We start from the raw sequence: 18,656 nt of genomic DNA, 5'->3' as shown, positions 1-18,656 counted from the left end.
GCAGGGTTGGGAAGACTCTTACTGAGGATAGCGGAGCGGAAGAATACGTTAGGGATGTGTCTACGGAGACATACAGCTCCCTGCGCTTTGCTACTTTCTTCTTCCATCCCTGTCTGTAGCAAAATTTACGTACTAATATGAATGCATGAAATGGCTTCTACGCGTACACGTACAACCCCGTTTTCCTCTTAAGAATATTTTTTTTGAGTATTTTGGAGTATATTTTGCAGTAATAATTACTTTGTAAACCACTTAATGGTGAGAATGAATCCTGTTGCAGAAACCGCACAAACTTACGTGATTAGGTACAATTTAAACTAGCAGGGTTGAAATAAATATATATACACATATATAAATATGAGGGAAATCCTGATTCTTACCCTCTTCTATCAATGCTCTAAACTGCTGCTGTACAAACTTATATACACGTACCTCACTGTAAGCATGCACATGGTATCAGTATACACTCTTCAAGCAAAGGCTGCATACACATTTCTGTTGACAGGACTGAGTTGCACAGACCGTAGTAGTCAGCACAGTAGAGAGCTTATACTAATACTGCTTCTGGATCTTGTAATTCAAGTAGCATTAGACTACAAAATATCATGCAAACAACACGGATCCTCAGAAATGGCAGTACTATGTAAACTTGCAATTTAACTTAAATATTTAGTATTACCATCAGATTTTTTTACAAGATAAAGTTGCAGAATCATCTTCTACCACTAACTTTTTTTTCCCCCTTCCTTTTCTCTCTTTTTTTTTTTTTTTTTTTTAAACTTGATGTGCTTTCATAGCTTTCCTTGGTGGCATTACTCTGGCAATAAATGAATGAGCAGAGACATTTCTTTGATGCTTCCTGTCATCCTGGCTTCCCCATTACAGTGTAGGTCTTCAGTTAATGATGGGACTGAAAGCTTCACTGAGCTAAAATGAGAATAACCCATTTTACCTTATAAAAAACATAGGTTAATTACTTGGCCCTGTCTGATTTTCTCATTTTCTTGTACTCATTTTCCAGATAGAAACTGAATGGTGATCCAGTAATTCCCTCTTTGTTTCAGTATCTATAACCCTACATAATATAACCTGGAGCTTTACACGCTTCAAGTGTAAGATTTTTATGGACATATTAAAAATTGCTAGAAAAATAATTCTTGAGCTTTCAGTTAAAAGTTATGTGAACAAGTCTAATGTACTGAGACATACCTCTTCTCTCCAAAACTAAAAAAAATTACTACATTTTAAATTCTACACTTCAAAGATGCCTCTTTTTCCTAAATGAAACAGACTAATGAGACAGCTTCAACTGTACAAAAGAGACACAAATTATGAATAATTTATATGAAATAGATTTGAACCAATCTTGTGAACACATGTTGCTGTGAGAAACAAGGTGCATGAAATATTTTGGGGAAAGAATAAAGGATTGAATACAATCTACTCAAACAGTAACACAGATATTTAATGAATATTTTTTGTCAATGTCTTCTTATAGTAATTTAATCTCCATAAAATAATTTCTTGCAAATTCCACTGATAAAAGTATCTGTAAATGTGGACACCTAACACCTAGAAAACATAAATATCATATAAGTTATAAAGCTGAATAACATATTTAATAATAATAATTTGCTCATATTGAAGACAGCATTCAGGTAAGCCTTTTTTTTTTTTCTCTCTCCAATATTTAAATGCAAAGTAATAGTAACAAATGCAAAGTAATAGTAATTTTCTGTGTGGCCTCTATTTTTGGTCAGGCAATATGTCATTCTTTTCACAAGAGAAATGAAAACGATTTTAGTGAGCACTGTCATTTCAAGCCTGTCACAGGGGAAGCCTAACTGAAATCACTGGTCAAATAAGTAAAAGTTTGACCACATCTGCCCTGCTCTTACACCATTAAATGATGCCGGTATGCACTGAGGAAGAAACTGAGCACTGGGGGAGACGAACCCAAAAGCTTTGGCCTACATCTACCTCTAACGGTTTACGTATGCACACAAAAGAAACACAAATGAACTCTTAACAACTTTCCAGCCTTAGAACATCGCATTTGTGGTGAGAAGCCAGAAGGTGATGGTAACCCAGGTTACAACTGCTAATTGGCTTTAAATATAAGGAAAATCAATAAGATTGGCCTGGGGTGGCACAGCTACTGAGGCCACTGACAGCTTAGGCTGGGCCTGTAAATTAGAGAGTAATAAATAGTTAAAACAATTACCCTGCAGGAGAGCATGCATCATAGTGCACGAGGATGAGCCCCATGTAGAACATGTACATCACAAGGAAAAGTTTCCATAGCTTAACATTAACAGATACTAAGGGACTTACTAAATATAAAACTAAAAAGTAACCTGTTGTAAAATGCTAAAAATGAACATGCATCTAATTAAATTTCTTCTCAAAAGGTCTTAGAGCATCTGAGGAAAGATTCACAAGTGAGGTGAATCAAAAAGTACAGTGAACAATGGCAACAAGAATTTCAGCCCAAGAATATCCAAACAAAGGCTGGCTTGAACTGAAATGCTCTAGAAGTTTCATGATGTCCATAAGAAGTGAACAGAAAAACCAGTCAGGATAGAACTCAGCACCAGAAGAATCGAGGGAATCAGCCCAGCTGAGAGGTGTTGCACCAGAGAACATGAGATATTTAGGATCCTCCTCTTCCCCCCCAGAATTTATTCAGACCTCATATATTATTCCATAAGCTACCTGACAGAGAAGCCAGGAGCAGTACACCTGAATCACGAAAGGTTATATTCTCAGCTGTTCTTTTTTCAATGTGTAATTAAATATGCTGTACTCGGGTATATTTTTGTTCTTCTAGAAGTATAGACTAAGAGAAGGTTTAAACAGCATATAATTTATTATACCAGGTGAATAATTCTGCCCCTTTTGAAATTACATTTCTCTGTAGAATCTCTCTCTTCCACAGTTTGATTCACATATACACATTTTTTGGCTACTATATTAAAGTTACTACTAGATTTCCAAAAGCAGTGTCTACAGAGGATTTTGTAGGTATAGTATGGTGGATTTCCTAGCTGGTTCTACAGTCTAATTAATGAAGTCTACTTAATAGTTATGCAAAAAAGAAGATAATTCAGATGATCCAACTCCATAGTCTTAGATAATCACTCTTTTCTCAATTACATCTAGTTTTTGAGTATTAAATTACAAAATTTTCTTATAACAAATTAAAATACAAATCTTAAACATCCCCTCAACCCCTGTTAGATTAACAGTAACAGGCTTGCACTGATAAGGAAACTTAGATGGATCCTATTTCACAGGATTTTCAGGAAGGAATTACATTCCCTTGATGAAAATCAGGCAGCCAAACACTTCCAGCTCAGATCGAGATCTTTCTTGTTCTGGAATTAAATTTTGGGTTTTAGATAAAGATCACAAAATCATGGAATGGTTTGGGTTGGATGGGACTTATGTAGTGATAAATCATTCCAACACTATTCAGAACTTTCAGATAGTTAGAACTTACATCTAAACCCCAGCTTCTCCGTTTATCATCGCTGGAGGAAGAACTGTACTGATATTGGCTGGGATAGAGGTAAATTTCTTCACAGTAGTTAGTACAGGGCTGTGGTTTGGATTTGTGCTGGAAACAGTGTTGAAAACACAGGGATGTTTTAGTTACTGCTGAGCAGTGCTGACACAGAGCCAAGGGCTTTGCTGCTTCTCACCCCACCCCACCCCACCAGCAAGGAGGCTGGGGGTGCACATGGAGTTGGGAGGGGACACAGCCGGGACAGCTGACCCCACCTGACCAAAGGGATATTCCATACCATATGATGTCATGCTCAGCAATAAAAGCTGGGGTGAAGGAGGAGGAAGTGGGAATGGTCAAAGTGATGGCATTTGTCTTCCCAAGTAACTGTTGCACGTGATGGAACCCTGCATTTCTGGAGATGGCCAAATACCTGCCTGCTGATGGGAAGGAGTGAATTAATTCCTTGTTTTTTCTTGTGTGAACAGCTTTTCCTTTACCTGTTAAACTGTCTTTATCTCGACCTGTGAGTTTTCTCCCTTGTCACCTCTGCTTCTCTTCCCCATCCCACCGAGGGGGAGTGAGCGAGTGGCTGCATGGGGCTGAGCTGCCAGCTGGGGTTAAATCACAACAAAACCACTTTCCATTGTTTGTTTAATTATACTTTGGAATGACCATTGACTACTACTAACTTGCTCAGTCAACATCTGTAGATCAGACGTGGCAACCTGGGATCTGGCTATGTCAAACAGATAATTCGTAAACATACTTTACTTCCTCTCGGAGAAGCAGATGGTATCATTTGCTTGCATATAAAAAAATCCTTCCTTAGAGTTAAATTAGATTCTTGATCATTTGCCATGACTTCTAAATTTCATTTGCATATACAAACATAAATTATCTAGTTACTCACACAACTATACTTCCACAGATATTGACCCATAATTCTAGTGGGGAACACAACAGGGAAAAGTAGTATGTACTAACGACTACAATTCAGCATTAAGTATGTGCTCATGTGCCATTAGCTTCATGTGTTTAACATAATGTACTGAATCAAGGACCGGTTCATACCCTATGCAGAACGGGCTGTACATAACTATTAAGAACATAGATTGTGATAAAGCTCAAGTTCTGAATTAGGACCTCAAGAAACACTACACACTGAGCAAAGATAGACACAGAACTGCTTCTAGTCAAATTGCTTAATCAATGTTAATATATATTTATGTATTCCCATCAAAATCATTTGAACTAACCATACATACGTACGCTTACAAAATCACAGTATAAATAGATACTGTCAGTATGGAGACAAGTGACTCATGAAGAAAGAATTTAAAATTGTACGTTTTCAACTATATTCATTTTCCTTTCACAAGACAGAAAATCTGCAAATACTATTGCATAGAATTATGAGCTTTCAAGATCTGGATTCTTTTCAATTAAGGAGGAAAACATTACTATTCTTTCCTCAACTCTAGCAAAAATCAGATAAAGGGAAAAATGAAATTATATGAATTTGCATTTAAGAAAAGAAAAAACCTGTAGAGAATAATCTGAACATCTTCAGATTTGTCTGATTAAATGTCTACTTCAGAAGAGATAAATATAGTAGATGAAGCATACATGAAATAGAAAAGCAAAAGAAATGTACTAGAAAGTACTGAAAAAAGTAAGAATTACTAGGAAAAAAAGAAAAAGAAAAAAACCCCACAACCTAGAATCAAACTTTCAAAAAAAGAAAGTTGAATAGGAAAAGGTCTTTTTTCTAAATAAATATAAAAAACAGTGAGTGGAGAAGAATAGAGGAGCAATAATAATTGGAAGTGATACAGTTTTCAGGTACTGGTCAAAACTTAACATAGTCTAGTCCAGAGATTTGGTCTCAAAACTAAAATAATAGCTACAAAAATATATCAATAAAGTGATTCTAAATCTATGCAGTATGATAATTGTGTTACTGGATAGGAAATAATTAGTGTCACAATTGTTAGAAACAGAAAATTTGATCATGAATACTGTGTACAGCTGGTCACTTGTGTTCAAACTGGAGCAGGAATAGACAGGACCTTTTAAGATACTCATGAGAATATGGAAACTATTACAAAAAAGGGAAAGTAAAGTTGAAAAGTTACATTACAGGTGTCTAAAAATAAATCTTATGATGAACATTAGGAAGGGTAAACCTTTAAAGGTTTAGAAACAATGTATAAAGGACAAACAAGCATAAACTAAGTTCAGCTTGAAAAACATGTTTTCTAGCTATCAGAGAAGCAAAGTCAATTCCAGGCTTATATCCCACTACGCCAAGTTAATGGACTATATGAAATTGTTTTGAGTATGGAAAAAAAAAATTAGGTCTACTCCCTATGAATCTAAAATTATCAGTACATACCCCCAAATCCAACAAAATTGTAATATTAATATTTTTTTGAGAAGTTATGCCTCCTTTGATTATAGAATGACTCAAAATTTTGATGTATGCTCAGAACCAAGAAGCTAGAGTTCCACTAAAATTGAGCACAAAGGCTTTAATCTTCAAGTAAAGTAGACTAAGGTGATAAAGCCTGGGAATAATATTATAATTAAGTTGAAAATAATAATGGAAAAATGTTTCAAAGAATATTTAGTTCAGTTTTGCTGAAATATTTCAGAATTTATTTGATTTGGATGAAGCTAAACTCTTAAAATCAAACAAAATTAAATGGCATAACTGATTCTATTAAACTCTTTATTTCAGTGTTTTCATGAGCTAATTTCTTTTTTAGTTTTTCCTGCGCTGCTGTTCAGTATTCCATTTACTTGCTTAATGAAAAAAGCAATTTGTTAATGATCATAACCTGCTTCCTACTCCACAAGCTTCCTTCTTTCTTTCAGTAAGAGAGAAAAATATTTCTTTTCATAAAAAATTAATACGATGTACTTGCAATTTTCAGGTCATTCCCCTTTGGGGAAGTATCATTGTGAAATGATCACTTTGGGGGGGTTATTTTTAAATGGAAAGGAAAGTTTCTTTTGAAAAGCCTTAGCTGAAATTCTGAAATACAGACGACAGTCTGCTGAATCAGAAGTGTACACAAAAGGCGTACGGCCGAGGTGAAAAAAAAGATGCAGCGTACATTCCAGTTTGCTTCCCACCAAACCCAGCCTTGCCACCTACAGTCCAAGGAAGCAAAGGGCTGTGCCTTCCTACCGTAACTGTGCTCGAAGACAGACCAAATAAACTCCTACTAAGGGAACCAGGTCCACAGAAGAGCTGCAATGCCCTGAAAAATGGTTAATTCAGAAAGAAGGGACTTGCATAGGTCATCGGAAGTGGCTTTGTACACTTACAACAAATTAATTTATTATATTTTTACTTTCTGCTGTTTCATTATTTTTCATTTTTCAGTGCTAAAGTCTATCTTCACTCAAGACCAGATGGAAAATTTTTCAACATTGAAAGGCTAAGACTGCTAAGCAAAATCAAGATTTTGAAACAAGAGTTCAGTTTAAAAATGTTCATAAGAAAAACAAGGATTTTCAGCCTACAGCCCACAAGTTGGAAAGACACTCCCAGCAAAAGCTTATACCGAATGTCATTTCTTCAGAAGCGATGGATAGAAAGAGTAACGGTTGAGAGGGCGGGAAGCGAAGAAAATGAAGAGGAAAGCTTGACAAGCCTCACGAGGTATTATTGCTTCATTTCCGGTTGTGAAGATTATTGTTCTATAGCCAACCACGACATTAAAGGACACACAATATCTTCCCCAGTTGTTTGTATCTCTGGCTTTCTTACGCTCTTCATCAACTAAGCGGCAGTCTATATAGTTTCACGCAAACTTATTTTTGATCAAGTTTTAATATTAATAAGGTTAAAACATGCTAACTCTACTGATTCAACTGTTATGAACTGTATTCCCAGTTCATCATTTCTAAATCCCATCTGGTAGATTGGAATGCTTATCTCTGGAATATCAAACTGAATTAAACGTTGACTAGCAGTCAAGCAGAAATCAAAATATGCAAGTTTCCACACATTTAAATTCCTTAATAGCTACCACCTATTACTAGGAATATCTAAACATTACTATTAATTAAATAAAATTTAAAAAGAAAATAGTCATAATAATACTAATAGTAATTAAATATGGGGATAATATACTTGAAGTTTCTTATTTCATGACTCATTGCTTTTTAATTTCCTTGTATTTCTCTGAAAGAAAAGAATTACAGATGAAAATGAGCTATAATAATAATAATCTAGGTTATTAAGTAAACTATAAAACTTGCAATTTTAAGTGCTGCCTTTTTGTGTTCTCCTCCTTAGTAGAAACTTACATTCTATAAAATCTACCATTGAACAAGATAATTTTGGCACATTAAGTAGGAGCTTTTTTTTACCAGAACTTCAACAACTTTCAAACAGACCGCTGCCTCTTAATTTATAAGTCTCTTCACACTCTTTGGAATACCACATTTTGTCAGTGGTTATAAATAATTATTCACCTTTCTGCTTAGATGTCCTCATGTCCATGTTTCAACAACTGGAGGGCAGTACTTCCTGATACCTCGTGCTTCTTAGGACAGGAAAATGTTGTGCCTATTTTAAACTTAATATTGAAATTGGACCAGGCATATTTAACTGAATATGTTTCAAATAATCAGTTTTGCTGTCATCTGAACACATCAATACAGTTGAAGAAAAACAAGTACATCGACAATTTTTGCTCTTACATGCAGGGCAGTCTGAAGCCTTTACATTCAAGTATGAGTTCTTACTCACCTGGGGAGGTCTACTGATGTAAATGGATTTATTTGAGTGAGCAAAAACTGCAGGATTAAAATTCTTGTCAATGAGTCACTTTATTCAACTTCATACAATTCATGACAAGTCCACTATGTAAATTGTATACTTTACATGGCCTGAATATCTACTATCAATAGCTTTGCATGCAGAAACCCAACCTCCTCTTGCAGCATCATGTTAAATATATGAAGGTAATTTTAAAATCCAGCTGTCTAACACAAGTGCAGACATACTATACTTTGGTCCTGTTACAGGCAGGAGCAAAGAGCAAACAAGCTACCTTTAGACAATATCCCGCTGTATTCATCAGGGCCCAAATGCCACTGCATTGATTAAGATCACAAAGAATGTAAAAGTAATCCATATTAAGACATTTCCTGCTTAAAGACTTCACCAGTCACAAAACTTCAATGTTGATTTATAGACATAGCATGCAAGTCAGAACAGACCATGCATAACATAAAAGATGAAAAAATAGCAAATGGAAAGAGTAAATAGCAAAAATGTAAAAGGGTTTCACACACTGAGGCAATGCAATCAATGACAAACACTACGTTTTTAAAATAAATTTAACACCTCTGAAGTACATCTCAGCATGCCACCATCATGAAACGTAACTTTTCACTCACCAAAGTAGAGTTATGTGAAGCATCACCTGAGACCTCGGGTGTTCTTGTGCTGTTTGGAAGTCTGTGAGGGTTACGAGCTATCGCTTGGCACCAGCCCAACATTTTCTCCTTCCACTTATCCCTTCTCAATTTCTGAAATTCTGAAAATAATTTAGATTCCCTGAAACATTGACACTTTGAATTTATTGCGTGCATGTCTCTGGATGCATGCCTTTAAAAACAGCTTTTTAAGTTATAGCTAAACAAGCTAATAAACGTATTTTTAGAAGAACATTTTTCTTTAAAGTACTCGGAAGGGTTATGCCACGCAGGTTAGAAAACAATTATGCACTTTCAGCACACCTTACATGCATTAATACTATTTCAGTGTCAGCAAATTCAGTGCCTTCTCTCCATGGTAAATCTTTCTTAAGTTGTCACTTTAATTAAAAACGTGTTATTTTAAAGGAATTTTATTACAAAGTAACTGTGACTAGCACCATTCCTAAAACCACGTAAGATTTGGACACAATACCCCACATTGCCTGAAACAACTGGAAATAGCCCTAAAGCAGTAGCAGACATTAAAGACAAATCAACAGCGTGAAAACACACAAACACGTACTCATGCCCACACACACCAGAATACCTGGCTTGTCTGGAAGTGTTACACTAGGATGTATAGTAAATAGAAAGAGTAACGTACACACACCAGCAATAAATGCTACGTGCCAACTCTAAGTTGCACGTGAAATTATTATTAGTTTGTAACAGTAACAAAATACCTTTTAAGTAACACTAACACATTCTGGAAATACAGTACTAGTAAGGAGGGGTTTTTAAGTGCAAGAGATCTTCAAAAGTATTTTCAAAATTTCAAAAATCTACTTTTCCTAGTTGAAATAGGTAAGGCAGGTGTTCAGTGCAAAACTTTGCTAATTAATTGCAACAAGTAACTTCGAGCAATTTTTTTCTCAGCAACATCTGAAGCAATTTATAATCTGGTTGTTTGCAACATTTTTTATATGAAAGCATGTTATTCTGTAACATCATGAAACATAATAAACAAAAAGATAAACCCACCAGACTGCGGGCCTAGTACTCCAAATGAGGTTAGCACTAGACTGAATAGATCTGGAACATACATACAATAATGCTAAAGACCTTACATGGTAAAGTAGCACCTATTTAATGTCATTGAACATTATGTACTTGTAAAGTAGGTTCATTTTTTTTCTGCAATACATCTGCATGCAGTGCACAAGACACGCTTGCGTTTACAGCAGGCTTTCATCTGCCCAGGTTCCGATTCTGACAAACTACAGCCCCTTCTTGAATAACTACAGCTCTACCGCTTCCACACTTACCATCAATATATAATTTTCAAAGTATGAAATGCACAAAGCCGTATTTCTCCACACGACCTCACGGAACTGATAGTAAGGAATAAATTGAAACTAGCCTTAGCTTTATTGCACTGGAGATTATTAGATGAGTGACTATACAGGTGAACTGATTCTTTTTAATTTTTCAGTCTCTTGAAATCTTAACATGAGATAAATATATATGCCAGCAAAGCATTAGCAACAGGAATTCTGCCACGCAGCCTGTTGACTGTCTGCGGAGTCAAATCCATTTCTCCATTGGAAAAGATTTCAGCTGTAGACTTACAAGATCTCGGTCCTCCAGGGCATGAATACAACCCAGCAAAGGCTTCACGAGGAGAAATCCTACTGAAGCACCGACTAAACTCATCGTCACCGACTTCGCAGCAGTTATGATTTTGACTGGATCAGAGCATCCACTGTCTTGCAAGCCCTACAAGACTGTTTGCTTTCCTTAGTTTTGTGAATGCAACTAGCAGAACTTTATGTATCAAACCGGCTGTTTTTAAGAGTAAAGGAAGTACCAGTGAACAGTTTGTGCATTTAAGCAACATGTGGATGGATGCAAAAAAATGAATCTATGTTCAGCTATGTTTTAAATGCTTTTCATTCTATATTCAACATATCATGAAGTACTTATAAGTAAAATGGGATAATCAAAAAAAGTATCACAAGGACAAGCACATGCACATGTCCTCCTCTGGAACTTGGGAAGATAAGCGCTTAATATGAGAAAACCAATCAGAATTTCTGGGGTTTTCTCAAGCATCTATTGCAATTTCTAGGTAATTTCTATATCATGTGCTGAAATGCTATTTATCAACTAAACAGGACTTAAATAACAGTGTAGCCTGACTTCTAATTAAATTAGTCCCCATCCCCCTTGCTTTTTCAACAGGAGCACACAAAATCTTCTGAGAAAGTGAAATGTGTTTTCAAAACTATTCTAGCGTCTCTGGAATTTCCTGTTTTTAATTCAAAATTTCAAGCAGAAAGTATTTCAGTACTGCTTAGACTTTTCAAAATGAGGCAAACCATTTCTTTCTGCTGCTCTGGAACCCGTCACAGTGGTTCCTCGCACATTGTCTCGTAAGCAGAGCTTACGAGCAGAGGAGGGGAGCTGTATCAGGTATGACACCGGTCAACTCTATCGAACGAGGTGGAAAAGGATGAGCTGCCACTGCTCTCTTTATGATTGCACTTGGGGCTGGGCAAAGAGGTACTGCTTGCTTTATGCCTAACAAGTGAAGTTTGTAGAAAAGACGTTGAGCCAATCTTTCATGCCACTTGAACTTTCATGGATAGAAAAACAGCTCTGGGGAAGTGGTTCTCTATTTTGGTAAAATCAGTCAGTAACTCGTTAGTAAAATGTTTTACTACACACGGGACTTATGGGCAGATTTCATTTGTTACCGTTGCTGAAGTGCATTCTCCCATGATCAGTGAGTGGTTGTGCATTTTTTGTGCAGATGCCTGGAAACTAGAGATTAATGCTGGCTAGAGAAAAAAAATCATAAAAAAAATTAAAAACCCCACAAAATGTGTCTTTGGAATAAAGGTAATAATTTTTTGAAGTCTCTCCCAGAGGAGTACTGTATAAAGATCACAGCCCAGAGGAATGGGCTTGCTATGTCTGAAAAGATCCCAGACTTCACTGTTCCTCTGAATGCACACCATGAAGTAGGTGGCTACACGTTCAGCTGGTGCAGCTCACTGCTTGGGAGCTCTTTACTGATTTGGTTCTTTCCTGAAGAATACGAACTTGAGAAAAAAAAAAACAAAACAAACCACAAAACCCCACCTTTTTAGAAAGTCTTCACTCTGATTTTAAAAGAATATTTCAATCATTATTTAAAAGATACTTCTCTCTAGAACACTGTTCAGATGGAAAACTTCCTGCCCATTCTCCCAAGATTCGACAAGAATATCCAATCTTCCTACTACTAATACACCCACCCCCCCATCAAAAGCCAACCTTTAAATGGTCATTCTTACACTTCTTTCTCTGGACTGAGAAACAAACAAAAACTTGTTTTTGCAAAGGCAGTAAAATTAACCTAGTATATTTAAGGTAAGTGACTGAAAAGATACCCTAGGAATAAAATACATGGTTCCCAAGTTCCTAGAGCTCTAAGGTCAGATTAAAATCTGCTACACCTACTGATAAAGCTGCTGCTGACAGGAGTAGTTAGCTGAAGCTTCCTTTTGAACCATCACACTCTTGATCACTTATTAAGAGTGAAAGCTTCAGGTCTTCACTGAAGACCCTTTTTAATCTTTTATTACTTCTGATGAATTATTATCATTATTTTAGGCTTGTATTTTAATTAATATAGCTTTATGTGTCAGGCTACTTTCTTTGTTTCTGATTGTCTACCAAATTTTCAGGTAAACTGTTAGCAGAAATGAACTTATATTGCTGCATGTTTCGGTGTACAGTGAATTCTTCCAGAGACGTGTTTAGTGTAGAGAAGTAATGTAAACTCCACCATCCCTAGAGTCATGTAGTCCTCACACTTGGGGTGGCTATAAGCCAATTCAACCTGAGAATACAACTCTACACATCGCATATAAGCATACAACATGTTACACTGCGCAGTTTGAGTTTGATCACAGATCAAGTGAAAAAATAACTTAGCCTAGGGAATATTCTACCAAATGACTCTGCACAGCTGGATACTCCCGGTACTTAGAACTGACAAAGAACCATAAACCCCGGGCAACAGCTGTAGTTCAGTATGACAAAGGTAACTACTTGAAGTCATTACATTATGAGTTTCTACACAGTCGAGATAGGTATATGGCATTTCACCAGTTTGCAGAAGATTCTCTATATTGTCAGCTGGCAAGAAGTCTAGATTCTCAAAGTTTCACAGCCTTTTAAAAAAAATGTTAGTTTAGAGCTCCACAGAGTCTACCTGAGCCACAGGTGTAGCGAAGAGTGGATGCCCAAGATCAGTGCCTGCCATCTACCTGCGAACCAGCCCTCCAAGGATCTGCAAGGAGACCATTCCAAAGAGTAACACCACCATCACCCCTCAGTAAGTGATGAATCAATCCTTGCTATACTGCCTGTATCTGTGAAGACGGGGAATCATCTGATTATATCTACAGCCCTATTCTGTTCCTTTTGGAACATTTGCAGTTCTCTTTTGTCCTGAGGAATCAAAATGATGACTACCACTGTACAGATCATGACTGAAAGGAGGACCTTGCGCTTCCTCATACAACTTAAGAACCACCACCTCAAATAAATTGCCTGGAAAAAAAAATAAATCTTAATTCATCCCCTATACGTTTGTTTAAAAATAAAAGAATTACTTTTTAATACTTTTTCAGGGCAGACAATTTTTACTTACAATTTAGCCAAGCAAAGGGACATACAGAATTATAGATTCGAGTACATCTTGCACAATATTAATACTAAATGAATAGGGGTTTAGTTAAGGATGATGTATTAAAAAGTAGCCAGTTATATGAAATAAAAGCATAATGTCGCCAAAAAAAGTTAATTAATCTAGCACAAGAAAAGAATTGGCAAGCTTAATTCAGGAACATAATTAGATTCAGGTAACAAAGGCCTCGACAAAGGCCGAATTAAGATGAAGTACACGAGAAGGTTATGCTTTTTCAGTCCTTACGAGGATCTAACAGCTACCATAGAACAGCAGGAAACTGAACACAAAACATACTGTTCTTTATCTAAGCTAAATAGTTTTGTTCTCTGTGTTCGGAGATTCCCAACCGCAATCAAAGTGATGCTATTTGTCCAGCAACTAAACACACTGCATGACTTGGCAGATCATCAAAATATTCCAGGAGTAGAGCTGCAGGAATACTGAAATGCAAATAGCCTTCAATTGCTGAGCTCCGGTAAGAGAAATACAGTCCCTGTTGTTCTTTGTATATCTCTTGTCTGAGTCTTATCAAGCTGTGACTTCCAATCAATTATTCTAATTTCAATACAAACATAAATTCATGGGTTGGATGCACTAGAAAGCTCTGATAGCTTGTGCTATTTTTGTTTCACAAGTGAACCATAGGCTTTTCTCAACCAGCTAGTCAATATTATCCTATGACTGCTGTATCTCACAAGGACAATTCAGTGTAGCCATAGCATAACAGCATAATGACTCTAAATGTCTATTTTTACAAATAAGAAGCTCAAACTCAAGTTTGAAAATTACCTTTGTATTAAAAAAAAAGTCTAGGGGAAAAAAATTAGTTTCCACATAACAAACGTGGTAACTATTCGTAAAAACTTTTTTTTTCATCAGATGTGCTGAGTACCATCTGCCCCTCCAAACAGAGGAATAATTTTGAGAGTCCAGCATTTATTTGATATAACTTGCAATGTCAGTAGCTTGAAAGGCCATCAAGCTAGTAAAATGTTATCTTTCTGACCGATACTTGCAGCAATTAGCTAAAATATATACCTAATCTACTAGGCTCATTAAAAAAAAATAATGCAGAGACCAACAGAAAACAAGCACACATGTCCACACATTACTCAGATGACACCTAGAATGATGGGACCAATCAAGCCTCTAACAGTACCAGTTTTCTTGTACAGCTACTGGACATACACACTCAAATACCTCTGCATTAAGCGGATGTAAGAATCTGAATGCAAACATGTTCTCCTATTTCTTAATCACTGATTTCAGAATGGCTTCTAGGGCATTACTTGAAGAGCAAACCCAATTATGCACAAGTAAACGTATTTCCCTAGCTGTAAAGACGAAACGGAGTTGTCATTTAACTTAGTTATGTTTACCAAATATGTCACTTCAGCAGCTCTTTAAAAATATAACCACAGTATCAGCATCCCTCTTTAGAGTATTAAAAGTTTTATTATAATTAAGTTTTGTAGAACTTGCTTCAATTGTTTATTTAAGCTTGCAAAGTGTCAACTATAGTATCCTCTTAAATTACTAATTATATTATCCAATCAATTTTCAGAGACTATAAAGTGGCTATTCTGATGCTCCTGTACCTTAATTAACCATATCCTTACTTCCACCTAAAGCCAGCCTATGTTTTGTTCTTTTCTGTTACACTGCCAATACGTATTCTAAATTGTCCTTAGCCTTCAAGACTTTTATTCCTTTTTGTCATAACTAACGATCCAAACTGCACTCATTTCTTATAACAATTTAATCATTGAAAATAAATCCGTTTAAGACGACCAGTACAAAAATTATTGTAGCTAACATTGCTTTGTCTTACCACTCCATAACCAATACATGCAAAGAGCGACAAGAAATCTTTGCAAGCTTTCAAAGAAAATAGTCTTTTGGGTTACTAAAGACATAAGATATGTGGGTATCTTTGTCTTTATAGTCACACTTTTTTTTTTTTAACTTTTTTTTTTCTTTTTCCCAATGAAAAGTATCTCTTGTGTAAAGCAGAAAGCAATTTTAAATCACTCAAGGCTCTTCAGAGAAACCATGACAAGTTTTTTTTTCCCCATGGTAAATTTTCAGCATTGCAATTCTACCTCTGCATTTGTAAAGACTGGAAGAAGAAAATGTTGAAAAATTAGAAGGAGAAACGTATAATTATGGCTAGTGATTTAATATTTTTTAAAAATAACCTTTACACACGTAGATACTGCCAAATTCGTATTTGTCTATGCAGATTTTAATTCTAATTTTTTTTTTCCAAACTATTCTAATAAGTCAAATATGACTTTGTTTTCTAAAATCTTCTTGCTCTTAGTATCACAGCTACTCTTCTTGGGAATGCTTTGCTCATCCAAGGTTTGATGCCTCCATGGAATTGTCCTCAGAGCTTTCAAAAGCAATGCAACAGTATGTGCTCCTGCCTACAGGTGAGTGACAAAAGGGTGCCTAATCCCTCCCTTGGGACCTCTCCATGTAAATTCCAGATGCATCAGACTCCCAGGTAGAAAGGAGAACAGTCGTGAAACAAACATAGATCTGAGAATAAGAACAAAGCATATGTTTTTGTTTTGCGACTTTGCATGTATTTTACCATACACGATTGCCAAGTAGCTTAAACCAAAGCTTCAATCAACAATAAAGGCATGACTGGTAAGTGCACATGTTAAAACCATACTGAACACTTGGCAGATGGAAATTCTTCGGGAAGCCATAGAAATAGCAGAAAGCCTAACATGCAAAAAATCCACAAGAAGGTAAAGCATTAACTAACTCAAAGTTATGCCTGCAGTTATCCAAATTCACAGAGCATAAGCAGGTAAAGTAAGTCTTTAATGGACTTTGTTCTGCCTATGTAAAAGGAAAAGTCTCTCTCACAAAGCTTTTCCTTGTTCTTATATGGTTTATTTAAAGGAGAAGGGGATATTTATGGTGTAAGATAAACCCCACTTTCAATCAGGCAGAGCTTGCTATTGAAGTAAAATATGAAGATGAAGACAGAAGTAGCTTTTTTTTAATCCAATAAAGGTTAGATGTCTGAAAGACATAATTTAACCACTGAACACCCCTGTTTCAAAGCATGGATAATTAATACTGAATTTAAATGAGAATTTAAGAACAAAGGGGAAAATCACATTAAATCACATTTCATTGAAGTACCAGCAATACACGTGCCAAAGCGTGCTAAGACCATGCTTGGTCCAACAGAAGTATCTCCTCCTTGTCACAGAAGTATTTTTAACAGAAGTTCTTCTGTCAAATACAATGTTCTGTGCAGTCATAAACCATCCTCCTCTGACAACGCTAAACAGAGAAACCTGGTGTTTGCGAGCAGTGCGGATAGCGCTCGCGGGACAGGTCTGTTACCCAGCACCTACACCAGACGGTGGTCACCCGTGCTGGAACAGAGGCATATCCTGTTGCTCAGGTACTGTAGCTCTTCAAAATGCTGCCTGCAACAACTCTGTTGCAGGACAGGCTCCATGAGCAGGCCACTGCTACTTTATCTTTGCTAGTGTCTTAAATTTTTATTACCTAATTTCAGATAGTTTTCAGAATCTGTTTTAGAGCGAGTAACATCAGAATGACAGGAAAACGATCACTGCGCCCCAACTAAATTAACAGAAACACTTCTGTGAAATTCTCACCTGTTCCAGTAGGTACATTCGGTATACAGAAACAAGATGAAACAAAAACTTTTTTTTTTTTTCCCCTAAAAACTTGAGAACAATAATTAAGTCCATTACACCCGGCATATTTTCTGCATGTATTCTCTGCTGAACTTTTAGGATGAGACAGAATGTGGTTGTACATTATTGCAGATTTTTTTTTTTAATTCACAGTGCTTAAATAAGTGGTTTATGTAAAAGTATGTTTGATTATTGGCTTTGACTCTTTGTGCTTTATTTCCCAAACAACCATAGTATAAAAGCACTATCATTAAATAAATGCTTATCAAATGGTGAGTAGTAGGTTAGCACTTTAAAATTAAATTTCTTTAATATTAATTAGGTTTTTACATTTTGCCTCATTTTTTACAAAGTCCTATAATAAATTAGGTTCAGGCTTCATTTGAAACTATTTGAAGACACTCTTAAGAATCTCACTAATTTCAGTTTAGAGTGCCATACTGATATTTACCCAATCTTCTGGCACCTGTCCAGATTTATTATCTATTCAGCAAAACATTTCTATTGACGTCACTAAGCTACAAACATAAAAACTAGAAGGGCTACATAATCCTACTTTTTTTTCCCCCTACTTAATTTCTCCAAGTATTTCCTGATTTACTTTTTGACCGCAGCCAGAGTGACAAGAATAATTGCTTCCAATAATTACGCCACCATAATTATTGTTATCTAATGAGAACACCATTTGAATAAAGTATTATTTCAGCTATTTGAGTCATACTTCTGTACCTACGCATTCACTTCTAATGCCAACTTTTGTATTTGTTTTCTGGAAATTGCAGTTGAAAATTATCACAGTAACACTATTCAAAAGTTTATTCACATAATTATTAGCTTTTAGGTTAACATACACTCTACTTATGCAAGACACTATTTAAGCTGTTACCAGTAACTGCAGCATTAGGCCAGTAGGCCAGTAATTATTTATAACTTAAATAACCAGAATCCGTTTATCCTGAAAAACCCTGAATAAGCCATCTGTCATGATTTCCTCCTAGCAGAGGCCAGATCTTAAGTCATGATCTTCATAATATAGTTCAGAAGTGGGGGGTGTGGGGGGTGTGTGTATGAAAAAGGATTACTTGCAATATTAGATTTCAGTTAGTTTAGTGGTAACAACTGTTTAATGGACTTATTTAACCTTTCCTAAAAAGCAATCCAAATTTTCTGCCTTCAGCGGTCCTGTTACAAGTTTTCATTAAACATAATCTGGCTCTTATATCAATTTATTAGGTAGTACACCCACTTAATCCTTCATGACAACATAAGC

General features: G+C 36.0%; 1 protein-coding gene across 1 annotated transcript in view; it reads right to left on the bottom strand.

Annotated features, from left to right (window-relative positions):
- The window catches only part of MARCHF1 (membrane associated ring-CH-type finger 1), a 243,542-nt gene that overhangs the window by 90,682 nt on the left and 134,204 nt on the right, over positions 1-18,656 (bottom strand). Inside the window, exon 3 of the mRNA XM_054825517.1 lies at positions 8,930-9,069. Coding sequence (XP_054681492.1) covers positions 8,930-9,031 — 102 coding nt within the window. The 5' untranslated portion in view covers positions 9,032-9,069. The remainder of the gene's footprint in view (positions 1-8,929; positions 9,070-18,656) is intronic.

The sequence above is a fragment of the Grus americana genome, chromosome 4 (genome assembly GCF_028858705.1).
Source record: "Grus americana isolate bGruAme1 chromosome 4, bGruAme1.mat, whole genome shotgun sequence".
Lineage (NCBI taxonomy): Eukaryota > Metazoa > Chordata > Aves > Gruiformes > Gruidae > Grus > Grus americana.
The sequence above is the reverse complement of the archived record's forward strand: the minus strand, read 5'-3'. Positions and strand labels throughout refer to the sequence as shown.